The 14,438-nt window shown below is 51.8% G+C and overlaps 1 protein-coding gene across 1 annotated transcript; it reads left to right on the plus strand.

The window, feature by feature from the left end:
• The first annotated feature begins 11,038 nt into the window (after positions 1-11,038).
• LOC102449149 (olfactory receptor 10A4-like) lies at positions 11,039-13,563 on the plus strand. The gene is made up of 2 exons (XM_006132141.2): positions 11,039-11,074; positions 12,595-13,563. The coding sequence occupies exons 1-2, from the start codon at positions 11,039-11,041 to the stop codon at positions 13,561-13,563; spliced, it is 1,005 nt and encodes a 334-aa protein (XP_006132203.2).
• Positions 13,564-14,438: the final 875 nt, after the last annotated feature.

Consider the following 14,438-nt stretch of genomic DNA (forward strand, 5'->3'; position numbering starts at 1 on the left):
GGCAGCAGAGGGTGGGATGGGGAAGGGGCGGCTATACTGTATAATGGGCACTAGGGGGCACCAGAGGGTGGGGGGAAGGGGCTGCTATACTGTATAATGGGCACTGGGGGGCAGCAGAGGGTGGGCTGGGGAAGGGGCGGCTATACTGTATAATGGGCACTAGGGGGCAGCAGAGGGTGGGATGGGGAACGGGCGGCTATACTGTATAATGGGCAGTAGGGGGCAGCAGAGGGTGGGATGGGGAAGGGGCGGCTATACTGTATAATGGGCACTGGGGCAGCAGAGGGTGGGATGGGGAAGGGGCGGCTATACTGTATAATGGGCACTAGGGGGCAGCAGAGGGTGAGTGGGGAAGGGGCGGCTATACTGTATAATGGGCACTGGGGCAGCAGAGGGTGGGATGGGGAAGGGGCGGCTATACTGTATAATGGGCACTGGGGCAGCAGAGGGTGGGATGGGGAAGGGGCGGCTATACTGTATAATGGGCACTGGGGCAGCAGAGGGTGGGATGGGGAAGGGGCGGCTATACTGTATAATGGGCACTGGGGGCAGCAGAGGGTGGGTGGAGAAGGGGCGGCTATACTGTATAATGGGCACTGGGGGCAGCAGAGGGTGGGTGGGGAAGGGGCGGCTATACTGTATAATGGGCACAGGGGGGCAGCAGAGGGTGGGGTGGGGAAGGGGCGGCTATACTGTATAATGGGCACTAGGGGGCAGCAGAGGGTGGGATGGGGAAGGGGCGGCTATACTGTATAATGGGCACTGGGGGGCAGCAGAGGGTGGGGTGGGGAAGGGGCGGCTATACTGTATAATGGGCACTAGGGGGCACCAGGGGGTGGGGGGAAGGGGCGGCTATACTGTATAATGGGCACAGGGGGGCAGCAGAGGGTGGGGTGGGGAAGGGGCGGCTATATTGTATAATGGGCACTGATGGGCAGCAGAGGGAGGGTGGGGAAGGGGCGGCTATACTGTATAATGTGCAGTAGGGGGCAGCAGAGGGTGGGATGGGGAAGGGGCGGCTATACTGTATAATGGGCACTGGGGCAGCAGAGGGTGGGATCGGGAAGGGGCGGCTATACTGTATAATGGGCACTGGGGCAGCAGAGGGTGGGATGGGGAAGGGGCGGCTATACTGTATAATGGGCACTAGGGGGCAGCAGAGGGTGGGGGGAAGGGGCGGCTATACTGTATAATGGGCACTGGGGCAGCAGAGGGTGGGATGGGGAAGGGGCGGCTATACTGTATAATGGGCACTAGGGGGCACCAGAGGGTGGGGGGAAGGGGCTGCTATACTGTATAATGGGCACTGGGGGGCAGCAGAGGGTGGGGTGGGGAAGGGGCGGCTATACTGTATAATGGGCACTAGGGGGCAGCAGAGGGTGGGATGGGGAAGGGGCGGCTATACTGTATAATGGGCAGTAGGGGGCAGCAGAGGGTGGGATGGGGAAGGGGCGGCTATACTGTATAATGGGCACTGGGGGGCAGCAGAGGGTGGGTGCGGAAGGGGCGGCTATACTGTATAATGGGCACTGGGGGGCAGCAGAGGGAGGGTGGGGAAGGGGCGGCTATACTGTATAATGGGCACTAGGGGGCAGCAGAGGGTGGGATGGGGAAGGGGCGGCTATACTGTATAATGGGCAGTAGGGGGCAGCAGAGGGTGGGATGGGGAAGGGGCGGCTATACTGTATAATGGGCAGTAGGGGGCAGCAGAGGGTGGGATGGGGAAGGGGCGGCTATACTGTATAATGGGCACTGGGGGCAGCAGAGGGTGGGTGGAGAAGGGGCGGCTATACTGTATAATGGGCACTGGGGGCAGCAGAGGGTGGGTGGGGAAGGGGCGGCTATACTGTATAATGGGCACTAGGGGGCAGCAGAGGGTGGGATGGGGAAGCGGCGGCTATACTGTATAATGGGCACTGGGGGGCAGCAGAGGGTGGGGTGGGGAAGGGGCGGCTATACTGTATAATGGGCACTGGGGGGCAGCAGAGGGTGGGGTGGGGAGGGGCGGCTATACTGTATAATGGGCACTAGGGGGCACCAGAGGGTGGGGGGAAGGGGCGGCTATACTGTATAATGGGCACTGGGGGGCAGCAGAGGGTGGGGTGGGGAAGGGGCGGCTATACTGTATAATGGGCACTGAGGGGCAGCAGAGGGAGGGTGGGGAAGGGGCGGCTATACTGTATAATGGGCAGTAGGGGGCAGCAGAGGGTGGGATGGGGAAGGGGCGGCTATACTGTATAATGGGCACTGGGGCAGCAGAGGGTGGGATGGGGAAGGGGCGGCTATACTGTATAATGGGCACTGGGGCAGCAGAGGGTGGGATGGGGAAGGGGCGGCTATACTGTATAATGGGCACTGGGGTAGCAGAGGGTGGGTGGGGAAGGGGCGGCTATACTGTATAATGGGCACTGGGGCAGCAGAGGGTGGGATGGGGAAGGGGCGGCTATACTGTATAATGGGCACTGGGGCAGCAGAGGGTGGGATGGGGAAGGGGCGGCTATACTGTATAATGGGCACTGGGGCAGCAGAGGGTGGGATGGGGAAGGGGCGGCTATACTGTATAATGGGCACTAGGGGGCAGCAGAGGGTGGGGGGAAGGGGCGGCTATACTGTATAATGGGCACTAGGGGGCACCAGAGGGTGGGGGGAAGGGGCGGCTATACTGTATAATGGGCACTGGGGAAGCAGAGGGTGGGATGGGGAAGGGGCGGCTATACTGTATAATGGGCACTGGGGCAGCAGAGGGTGGGATGGGGAAGGGGCGGCTATACTGTATAATGGGCACTGGGGGCAGCAGAGGGTGGGTGGGGAAGGGGCGGCTATACTGTATAATGGGCACTGGGGGGCAGCAGAGGGTGGGGTGGGGAAGGGGCGGCTATACTGTATAATGGGCACTAGGGGGAAGCAGAGGGTGGGGGAGGGGAAGGGGCGGCTATACTGTATAATGGGCAGTAGGGGGCAGCAGAGGGTGGGGTGGGGAAGGGGCAGCTATACTGTATAATGGGCAGTAGGGGGCAGCAGAGGGTGGGATGGGGAAGGGGCTGCTATACTGTATAATGGGCAGTAGGGGGCAGCAGAGGGTGGGTGGGGAAGGGGTGGCTATAATGCATAATGGGCACTGGGGCAGCAGAGGGTGGGATGGGGAAGGGGCAGCTATACTGTATAATGGGCACTAGGGGGCAGCAGAGGGTGGGGGGAAAGGGCGGCTATACTGTATAATGGGCACTGGGGGGCAGCAGAGGGTGGGGTGGGGAAGGGGCGGCTATACTGTATAATGGGCAATAGGGGGCACCAGAGGGTGGGGAGAAGGGGCGGCTATACTGTATAATGGGCACTGGGGGGCAGCAGAGGGTGGGGTGGGGAAGGGGCGGCTATACTGTATAATGGGCACTGGGGGGCAGCAGAGGGAGGGTGGGGAAGGGGCGGCTATACTGTATAATGGGCAGTAGGGGGCAGCAGAGGGTGGGGGTGGGGAAGGGGCGGCTATACTGTATAATGGGCACTGGGGCAGCAGAGGGTGGGATGGGGAAGAGGCGGCTATACTGTATAATGGGCACTGGGGCAGCAGAGGGTGGGATGGGGAAGGGGCGGCTATACTGTATAATGGGCACTGGGGCAGCAGAGGGTGGGATGGGGAAGGGGCGGCTATACTGTATAATGGGCACTAGGGGGCAGCAGAGGGTGGGGGGAAGGGGCGGCTATACTGTATAATGGGCACTGGGGCAGCAGCGGGTGGGATGGGGAAGGGGCGGCTATACTGTATAATGGGCACTAGGGGGCACCAGAGGGTGGGGGGAAGGGGCTGCTATACTGTATAATGGGCACTGGGGGGCAGCAGAGGGTGGGGTGGGGAAGGGGCGGCTATACTGTATAATGGGCACTAGGGGGCAGCAGAGGGTGGGATGGGGAACGGGCGGCTATACTGTATAATGGGCAGTAGGGGGCAGCAGAGGGTGGGATGGGGAAGGGGCGGCTATACTGTATAATGGGCACTGGGGCAGCAGAGGGTGGGATGGGGAAGGGGCGGCTATACTGTATAATGGGCACTAGGGGGCAGCAGAGGGTGAGTGGGGAAGGGGCGGCTATACTGTATAATGGGCACTGGGGCAGCAGAGGGTGGGATGGGGAAGGGGCGGCTATACTGTATAATGGGCACTGGGGCAGCAGAGGGTGGGATGGGGAAGGGGCGGCTATACTGTATAATGGGCACTGGGGCAGCAGAGGGTTGGATGGGGAAGGGGCGGCTATACTGTATAATGGGCACTGGGGGCAGCAGAGGGTGGGTGGAGAAGGGGCGGCTATACTGTATAATGGGCACGGGGGGGCAGCAGAGGGTGGGTGGGGAAGGGGCGGCTATACTGTATAATGGCTACTGTATAGCCGCCCCTTCCCCCCACCCTCTGCTGCCCCCTAGTGCCCATTATACAGTATAGCCGCCCCTTCCCCACCCCACCCTCTGCTGCCCCCCAGTGCCCATTATACAGTATAGCCGCCCCTTCCCCACCCACCCTCTGCTGCCCCCTAGTGCCCATTATACAGTATAGCCGCCCCTTCCCCCCACCCTCTGCTGCCCCCTAGTGCCCATTCTACAGTATAGCCGCCCCTTCCCCATCCCACCCTCTGCTGCCCCAGTGCCCATTATACAGTATAGCCGCCCCTTCCCCATCCCACCCTCTGCTGCCCCCTACTGCCCATATTACAGTATAGCCGCCCCTTCCCCACCCTCCCTCTGCTGCCCCCCATTGCCCATTATACAGTATAGCCGCCCCTTCCCCCCACCCTCTGCTGCTGTGGGGGGAAGGCACGGCTATACTGTATAATGGGCACTGGGGGCAGCAGAGGGTGGGATGGGGAAGGGGCGGCTATACTGTATAATGGGCAGTAGGGGGCAGCAGAGGGTGGGATGGGGAAGGGGCGGCTATACTGTATAATGGGCACTAGGGGGCAGCAGAGGGTGGGATGGGGAAGGGGCGGCTATACTGTATAATGGGCACTGGGGGGCAGCAGAGGGTGGGTCGGGAAGTGGCGGCTATAGTGTATAATGGGCACTAGGGGGCAGCAGAGGGAGGGGTGGGGAAGGGGCGGCTATACTGTATAATGGGCACTAGGGGACAGCAGAGGGTGGGATGGGGAAGGGGCGGCTATACTGTATAATGGGCACTGGGGCAGCAGAGGGTGGGTGGGGAACGGGCGGCTATACTGTATAATGGGCACTAGGGGGCAGCAGAGGGTGGGTGGGGAAGTAGCGGCTATACTGTATAACGGGCACTAGGGGGCACCAGAGGGTGGGGCGGGGAAGGGGTGGCTATACTGTATAATGGGCACTAGGGGGCAGCAGAGGGCGGGGAAGGGGCGGCTATACTGTATAATGGGCACTGGGGGCAGCAGAAGGTGGGATGGGGAAGGGGTGGCTGTTCTATATAATGGGCACTGGGGCAGCAGAAGGTGGGACGGGGAAGGGGTGGCTGTTCTATATAATGGGCACTGGGGCAGCAGAAGGTGGGACGGGGAAGGGGTGGCTGTTCTATATAATGGGCACTGGGGGCAGCAGAAGGTGGGACGGGGAAGGGGTGGCTGTTCTATATAATGGGCACTGGGGGGGCCGCAGAAGGTGGGACGGGGAAGGGGTGGCTGTTCTATATAATGGGCACTAGGGGGCAGCAGAAGGTGGGACGGGGAAGGGGTGGCTGTTCTATATAATGGGCACTGGGGCAGCAGAAGGTGGGACGGGGAAGGGGTGGCTGTTCTATATAATGGGCACTGGGGCAGCAGAAGGTGGGACGGGGAAGGGGTGGCTGTTCTATATAATGGGCACTGGGGCAGCAGAAGGTGGGACGGGGAAGGGGTGGCTGTTCTATATAATGGGCACTGGGGGCAGCAGAAGGTGGGACGGGGAAGGGGTGGCTGTTCTATATAATGGGCACTGGGGGCAGCAGAAGGTGGGACGGGGAAGGGGTGGCTGTTCTATATAATGGGCACTGGGGGCAGCAGAAGGTGGGACGGGGAAGGGGTGGCTGTTCTATATAATGGGCACTGGGGGCAGCAGAAGGTGGGACGGGGAAGGGGTGGCTGTTCTATATAATGGGCACTGGGGGCAGCAGAAGGTGGGACGGGGAAGGGGTGGCTGTTCTATATAATGGGCACTGGGGGCAGCAGAAGGTGGGACGGGGAAGGGGTGGCTGTTCTATATAATGGGCACTCCTGTCATGTCCCAAGTTTCAGAGGATCAGTATAGTCTAAAAGAGAAAAACTTAAACAACCAATAGTGCAGTAGCACTTTATATACATGCCGATGGTACCATGAGCTTTCTTGGGCACGGCCCACTTCTTCAGATGACCGGAGTGTTGGAATTCCAGAATCAAGTATAAATAAGGGAAAGAGGGATGAGGGGAGGAATAAAATGGGAGGGGAAGGGTTCGCCTCTGTCCTGAGTCTGGGTTGCTGTGTCTGGTACCTGGGGGCTGTTGGTGCCCAGGTGTCTACTCACCAGCTGCTCTGTCCCAGCCCCTCAGGAACGTTCTCCCAGCCTGGGCCTGATGCCAATTAGGGTGTGATCCCGTTAGCCCGGTTCCTGCTGGAGTCTGTGGGCAGGGCCTGCCCCTCGCTCAGCCTCACTGCACTTTGTATTGACAAAGTCCTAACCACCGTGGCCTGGGCCTCAGGCCTCACCCCAGGCCTGTGGTACGTGGGCTGCTGTGTTAGGCCCCATCTCCCTGCACATGTGTCCCTGGCTCTCCCTCCTCCCACACAGAGTTTGTTCTGATGCTCCTGGGAGCTCGCCCTGACTCTGGTCCTGCTGCAAACTGACTGGAGCCAAAGGGACCTGCCCCCTGACTGCTCTGGGCTGTGGGGCTGGCCCTCGAGGAGGGAAAGGGGCCCTGTGGGTGGGGCAGAGCAGTCTGGCAGTCAGGGCTCCTGGGTTCTGTTCCCAGCTCCAGCAGGGGAGTGGGGTGTAATGGTTAGAGCAGGTGGGGCTGGGACTCAGAGCTCTTGGGTTCAAATCGTGCTTCTCAGGCAAGAATAGTGCTGAGAGTCTGAGCATCAGTGACCTGGAGCCATGAGCCCTGAGTGCTGTTCCTGCCTCTGCCTCTGAGTCGTTATGTTGTGTGACCTTGGACAGATCATTCCCCCTTCCAGACAATAACGTGCCCCACCATTTACCACTGTCAGTAAATCCCATCACGAATGTCACACAGAAACCGCACCTGATGGAGATGATACAACATCCTGGGACATGACTGACCCAGTGAGTGTTGTTTTGTTGCCATCTGAGGCAGGGCTGTTCTTCCTCCAAGGAATACGGCAAGAAATTTCCTACAGGGACTTGGTCCCAGAAGCCAGGGAATGGAATAAAAACCCCTCTGATTCCTGCTACACGCACAGAGCCTGCGGCCAGGAGATGGCTCGATTCTTCCTACACAAGGTTGGTGAAAAATCCATGACACACGTACCCAACCATTCTCCCTCTCAAGTCTATGGACGTTGTGGCCCAATCTGCAATTAGGCAAAATCATGTCCCTGATTTCTTCCTTTGAATGCACAGAGCCTGATTTTGTGTCTGTGCACATGGGTTGTGTGAGAGTTCACATCTATCTATCCCCATCCACCCCCTCTATCTATCTATCTATCTATCTATCTATCTATCTATCTATCTATCTATCTATCTATCTATCTATCTATCTATCTATCTATCTATCTATCTCCGCACACCCCCTCTATCTATCTATCTATCTATCTATCTATCTATCTATCTATCTATCTATCTATCTATCTATCTATCTATCTATCTATCTATCTATCTAATCTAATTTTGTCAAATCGACCCGCCAGTCGTCTATTTGTCTATACACTAGTATCTATTAACCTGTTGCTCTTAGAACCTCTCGGTCTGAATTCCACTAATTTAACACTCATGGGCTAAGGGCTGGACTTGATTTCACTTTAAGAACTTGTCGCATAGATCCATGGTGCCCGCCAGAGTGACAGACGTGCATCGGATATGTCCTTCCCCTCGCCGTGATTCTCTTCATTGCCTGTGCTGTTGCTGTGTCTCTGGGGTTCTTTTTCAGTTCTCGCTCCTCTCGTCTTTCCTCTTCTCTCTTCCCCAGCCCTTATCAGCATCATCCACTGTCTCTGAGTAGAAATGCTGGTCGTTAAGCTGGGTTGGATGCAGCCCAATAGGTGGGCTCAGGCTGATCTGTTCTATCCAGAGAATTCCCCCTCCCCCCATGATCACATCATTCTCTGCCCCTGGGCTCATGAGTTATGCAGTGGACTCTTTCAGCTGCATTTATCTCATCTCTCTCCCCACAGAATATCTGGTTCCTTCATCACTTCCATGTTCTTCTGTTTACAGGGTCTGGATGCCTTGAAGTGCTCTGAAAATATCCCTCCACTGCCAGGGAGAAGAATCTATGCTGACCTTATTTCTAATTGTGGGTACAGTTTTCCTTTTATTTAGAGCTGGTCCAAATGTCAGCCAGCAAATAAAGAAACAAATCAAAATCCCTTCCGAAAAAAATGACTTCATCTCTCATGAGGGTTTCAATGGCCATGCCTACACTGGGGACGTATTTCAAAATTACCAAATGCAACTTAATAACTCCTGCTTTAAAAAAATCGAGCTAGTGTGTCCACACTACGCGGAAGCCTCAAAATTAGTCCGAAGCAGGCTCCATTAATGCAAATGTGCTGCTTCAAATTTAGAGCCCCAAGATGCACTGGGGAGTAATTACTGTGAACTACTCTGGGGAGTAGTTATTTCAAAATAGCGGCACCAGAGCATCCACTCTAACGGTATTTCAAAATAACGATTTTGGAATTAGCCTTACTCCTGATGAATAACTAGAGTATAGATTTCAAATTCCGCTGCCTGTTGTTTTGAAATATTAGACTTGGCGGTGTAGACACCCCACCTATAAATCTGCCCTGGGGGGCGGCATTATTTCAAAATAAAGTCCTAGTATGGACAAAGTCAACGAGAAAAAATGGATATTGATGGCAGTATTGAATTTTCCATTCCATCTCATATTGCGTCCTTTGAATCTAATTTAGCTTTTTTGCTATTTCGACTTTTCATATTGATTCAGGATAAAAAAAGATTTTGGAACACGGGGTAGAGATTCCATGGCCCAGCCAGCTCTGCCTTTACTGCAATGGTCATGCTGAGGAAAGTGCTTGCAAGTGTGAATCTGCTCCCCAGAGTAGCTCTTGTGAGAGGCAGGAGAATCCCCCCCCCCTCGTTTCCAGGACTCTGTATTTGAAAATATTTCTGGTCGATTGTTCTGTGCCCTGCACTCTGCATAGCACCCCAAGAGTTTGCTTTGCTTTGAATTTACTCTCTGAGATTCACTTTAAGTTGGTGTTTTTGTGTGTCTGTTCCCTTTATGGCAGCGAGTGAACCCTTGCATGTGTGAGTGTGTGCGTGTGCGTGTGCGTGTGCTTCTCTCTCGCACTCCCAGAATCATGCTTGGTTACTCACTATTATCTGATGCTTTGCTTTGAGAGCCCATAGTGAAGGTGCTAAAAATGTGAAAACACGATACATGTTACTGCTGATTTTAATTTTCTCTCTGTCATTTCACTGTCATGCCTGTTCTATTGAAATTCCCTCTCAACAAATAATCTTTAAGTTAAAAAAAATGTAGACAGTGTCTCATACATTGTAGGATCCTGCTTCTTGTAACAGTCTTTATAGGCAGGCTATAAAATATCGACAACTGGTGTAAATCACTGTAGCTCTTTTCATCCCCATGCAGCTGTTCAGTTTTACACCAATTAAGGAAATGGCCCAAGGTGTTTTTTTCTATGCATTTAAGGTGGTGCTGTGAAAGAGGCAGGAAGGATTTAAATTGTTCTAAAGCTTCAGAGGGGTAGCCGAATTAGTCGGTAACATGAAAAAACTTAAAAAACAACAAACCTAATATCAACTTAAAGACTAACAAAACATGTAGATGGTATCATGAGCTTTCGTGGACGTAACCCACTTTGTCAGAGGACTGGAGTATAAGGAATCCAGATCCAAGAATAAATAAGGGAAGGGGGGCAAAAAGGAGGCGGGGGAAGAGAGAAAAAAGGATGGGGAGGGAAGAAAGAAAGAGACAGTGAATAGATGAAAAAACAACAAATGGTCTGGTAGCACTTTAAAGATTAACAAAACATATAGATGGTATCATGAGCTTTTGTGGGCACAGCCCCCTTCTTCAGATGACTGGAGTGAGTAGATGGTTCAGGTACTTGCAAGAGGCTGATAAGAACAATTAGCACCTCCATTGTTTGGTTGGTTGGTTAAGTAATTAGGATGAGAAAGTTAGAGTGTGAGCCAGTTTATGTCCCTGTTCATACCATTTGCATAAGAATTAAACTTGTAAATGAAGTTTCCTTGTAAATGAAGTTCAGAATTAATGGACCCGAATCAAATCTCTGAAAACGCAATACACAAAAACTGGTTGGGGAACAGTTTAATCTGTCTGGATTAACAGATCTCCAAGTCACCATATTGTTTCAAGCCAATTCCACAAGCCAAATACACAGAGAAGGATTGGAACTTAACTTCATTTACAAGAAGTGGGTTGCACCCACGAAAGCTCACGATACCATCTGCATGTTTAGTTAGTCTAGTAGCATTTTCAAGACTAATTGTTGTTTTTTAAGTTTTTTAATTATTCTGTGACACTTGTTGAAGAATCCGCTTTCCTAGAACCAAAATGGCCCAAATACCACATTGTTTTCAAGATTCATCCTGGGTCTCATTCCTCAGCGGGCTACATTATGTCGGGCTCAGCAGCACGACATTCCTCGTGTAAGCAGCCCTCGCTTTTGTGTGTGGTAACTGCAGTGGGGACCTGGCATTTGTGTAACTGTTCTTGTGCTTACGAGACGAGTGAGCTCATCAGGCACATGAAGTGAGAGACAAGGGAACAGAGATCAGGGATCAAGAGATGGTCATTTTACATCATCTACCCTAGAGACACCTTCCTAGCACCTAACCACACCAGCCATGCCTTCAAATGCTTCTCCTCCTGCACAGCTACTAATATGATATATGTGGACACAAACCAGACATCAAGAATGGTAAGACACAAAATCCAGTGGGAGAAAATTTTAACTTCCCTGGACATACATTATCAAGCAAAAAAACCAAAAACAAACAAACAAAAAAAACCCAAAACCTTCACACAAAATTGTGCAAAATTGACACCATCAGAATGGGTCTGACTAAGGATGGGGAATGGCTCACTTATTACTCTAAGGGCACATCTACACAGCAGGACTACAGCCGAAATAAGGTATGCAACCTGAGCTATGTCAATTACGTACCTTAAGTTGAAATGGCTTATTCTGGCCTTTGGCACGGTCTACACAATAGGAAGTCTGAGTTAAAGCACTCCTCCTCCGACTTCCCTTACTCCTTGTAAATGAGGGTAACTGGAGTCAGAGTAAGAAGTCCTCCAGCTCAACATTATTTTGAACTAACTGCTTGTAGTGTAGATGCAGACTATGTTATTTCAGAATAATGCTGCTGTATAGACATAGCCTAAGAAATTTTCCACATTAGGTGTTCTCACCCCCCTATCCACAGCCACCTGATTGAAGGAGCTCTGATACATTTCCATCTCTGTATCACTTCTATCTGTTTCTTTTTCTTTCACTTCATGCAACTGATGAAGTGAGTTGCAACTCACAAAAGCTAACATTACTACCTCTAAAACTTGTCAGAAGAAAGAAAGAAAGAAAGAAAGAAAGAAAGAAAGAAAGAAAGAAAGAAAGAAAGAAAGAAAGAAAGAAAGAAAGAAAGAAAGGCTATGTCTAGACTGCAGGCTTCTTTCGAAAGAGGCTCTTTCGAAAGCATCTTTCGAAAGAGCCTCTTTCGAAAGATCGCGTCTAGACTGCAGGCGGATCTTTCGATAGAGGAAATCCGCTTTTTTGAAAGAGAGCACCCAGCGAGTCTGGATGCTCTCTTTCGAAGACGGCCTCTTTACATTGTAGAACGCCTTCTTTCGAAAGAGGAACTTTCGAAAGAAGGCGTTCTTCCTCGTGAAACGAGGTTTACCGCCATCGAAAGAAAAGCCGCGTTCTTTCAAAATAATTTCGAAAGAACGCGGCTTGAGTCTGGACGCAGGGGAAGTTTTTTCGGGAAAAGGCTACTTTTCCCGAAAAAACCCCTGAGTCTGGACACGGCCAAAGAAAGAAAGAAAGAAAGAAAGAAAGAAAGATTGATTCCTGTTTGAATTTTCATGGAGACAGAGAGAAAATGTATTGAAAGGGGAAGCATAGATCACACAATTTTGGACCTGATGTAGCTTCTTTAGAGTCAATTCACCACCTCCTCATCTGTTGCAGATCAGCTGTAGCTCCACTGGTGTCAAAGAGTCAAATCTGCAGCCGACCTACCCTGCTGTCGCTGATTCACATACAAACAGCGACACCAGCAGATGCCTGATGACTGGGCCCAGTTACATATTTACACACAGAATTGCAGCAGGTTTTACTCTCAAGCATCCTGATGGTATGGAAACCGGTTCGCATTGTTTGATTCACATTCACATTTTGGGTTTGCCTCACGTTCAGTGTTTTCTTTGTCACCCCTGCAGATGACCAATTCTGAGAGCCACTCTGGCAAGAACCAGACCATCTCCGATGTCTTCATCCTGGTGGGGTTTTCCTACCTTGGTGAGCTGCAAATCCTTCTGTTTCTGGTATTTCTGGTCACCTACCTACTCGCACTGATGGGGAACCTGTTCATTATCCTCCTGGTAAAGCTCAACCCCTCCCTCCATATCCCCATGTATTTCTTCCTGGTGAACCTGTCTGCCTTGGAAATCTGCTACACCACTAGTGTGGTCCCTCAGCTGCTGGTTCACCTGCTGGTGGAGGAAAAGACCATCTCCCTCACAGGCTGCACTGCTCAGATATATATCTGCACCATCACTGGCCTCACAATATTCTGTCTCCTAGCGGCCATGGCTTACGACCGGTATGTGGCCATATGTCGCCCCTTGCACTACACAACCATCATGAGTGGCCAGGTGTGTGTGCTGCTTGTGGGTGCTTCATGGGTCATCGGCATCTCAGTGGCAGTAGCTCAGACCACATGGCTCTTGAGCCAGCCCTTGTGTGGCTCCAACCGCATCCTCCATTATTTCTGCTATATCCAACCGTTGCAGAAGAAGCTTTGCACAGACACATGGAAGAACATGATCTTTGGCTTGTCCGTGCTGGTGCTGTGCGTTATGGGCCCTTTTCTACTGATAGTCCTGTCCTACATCTGCATTATCTCCACCATCCTCAAGCTGCCATCAGCAGAGGGGAGGCATAAAGCCTTCTCCATCTGCTCCTCCCACCTTACAGTGGTGATTTTTCTCTATGGAGCAGCCTTCTTGAGTTACCTGAGACCCAAGTCAAGCTCCACCCCCGAGAGTGATCAAATGATTTCCATCATATACACAATTGTGACACCTGTGTTCAACCCCATAATATACAGTCTGAGGAACAAAGAGGTGAAGGGAGCCTTTCGAAACACCATCGGGAAGGCCATCTCCTCATGCAGCCAGAGATATTAGTGAATGAAATGTAAAGTTCATTGTAACAGTGTGAAAGAGGGAAATTCATTCACATTTGCTGAAGATTCTCCTGCTGACCTTCCTTTTTAACTGATAATCCGGTAGCACTTTAAAGACTAACAAAGCATGAGCTTTCGTGGGCAAAGCCTACTTCTTCAGATGACCATAGTGTTGGACACATGTTTTGTTAGACTTTAAAGTGCTACCCGACTATTTGTTGTTTTTTCAGTTTATCCTGTACAGACTAACTTGGCTAACCCCTGAAGCTTTTTAACAGGTTTTGCTGTTGACCTGTTCTAAACCTGACAGGAAAATTGGAAGAGAAACATTTGTTCAAAAAAAATGTACATAGAAAGTAAATTTCCATCACTCTCTTGATAGTCTTTAAAAAAATCAAATGAGCAAATTTAGTCAAAGTACCAGCTTGATTTTATATCTTTAGAGCCCTGCACAGATACAAAAATTTTATCTGCATTCATATCCTCATAAATGAGCCACGAACATCCACATCCACATCGGCAGATCCCTGCAGATGTAAAAAGGAGATGAGTGGAGATCCAAGGCTCTAGACGTCTTCCAATATTGAAATGTCAACAGAAAAATTATCTCTGAATGGGAAACATTTTATAAACATTCACCTCTTTGGGGGCACATTTCACCATTTCCACCAGAATTTTCATACTGGAAAAGTTCCAAGCTGCTCTACGGAAAAGTCCATTTGGGCTGCTTGTTTGGCTGCTGTGCTGGCCAAGTGCATCATGTGAGGCTCTGGCGAGGGAGGGGTTGGGATTTGTTTGGCTGTCAGATGCATTTCTCCAGGGCTCCTTGTGGCCTAATTCTAAAATTATTCCCCAGAATTTCGGAGCGGCTTCCTA

This window comes from Pelodiscus sinensis, chromosome 30, assembly GCF_049634645.1.
Source record: "Pelodiscus sinensis isolate JC-2024 chromosome 30, ASM4963464v1, whole genome shotgun sequence".
Taxonomy (NCBI): domain Eukaryota; kingdom Metazoa; phylum Chordata; order Testudines; family Trionychidae; genus Pelodiscus; species Pelodiscus sinensis.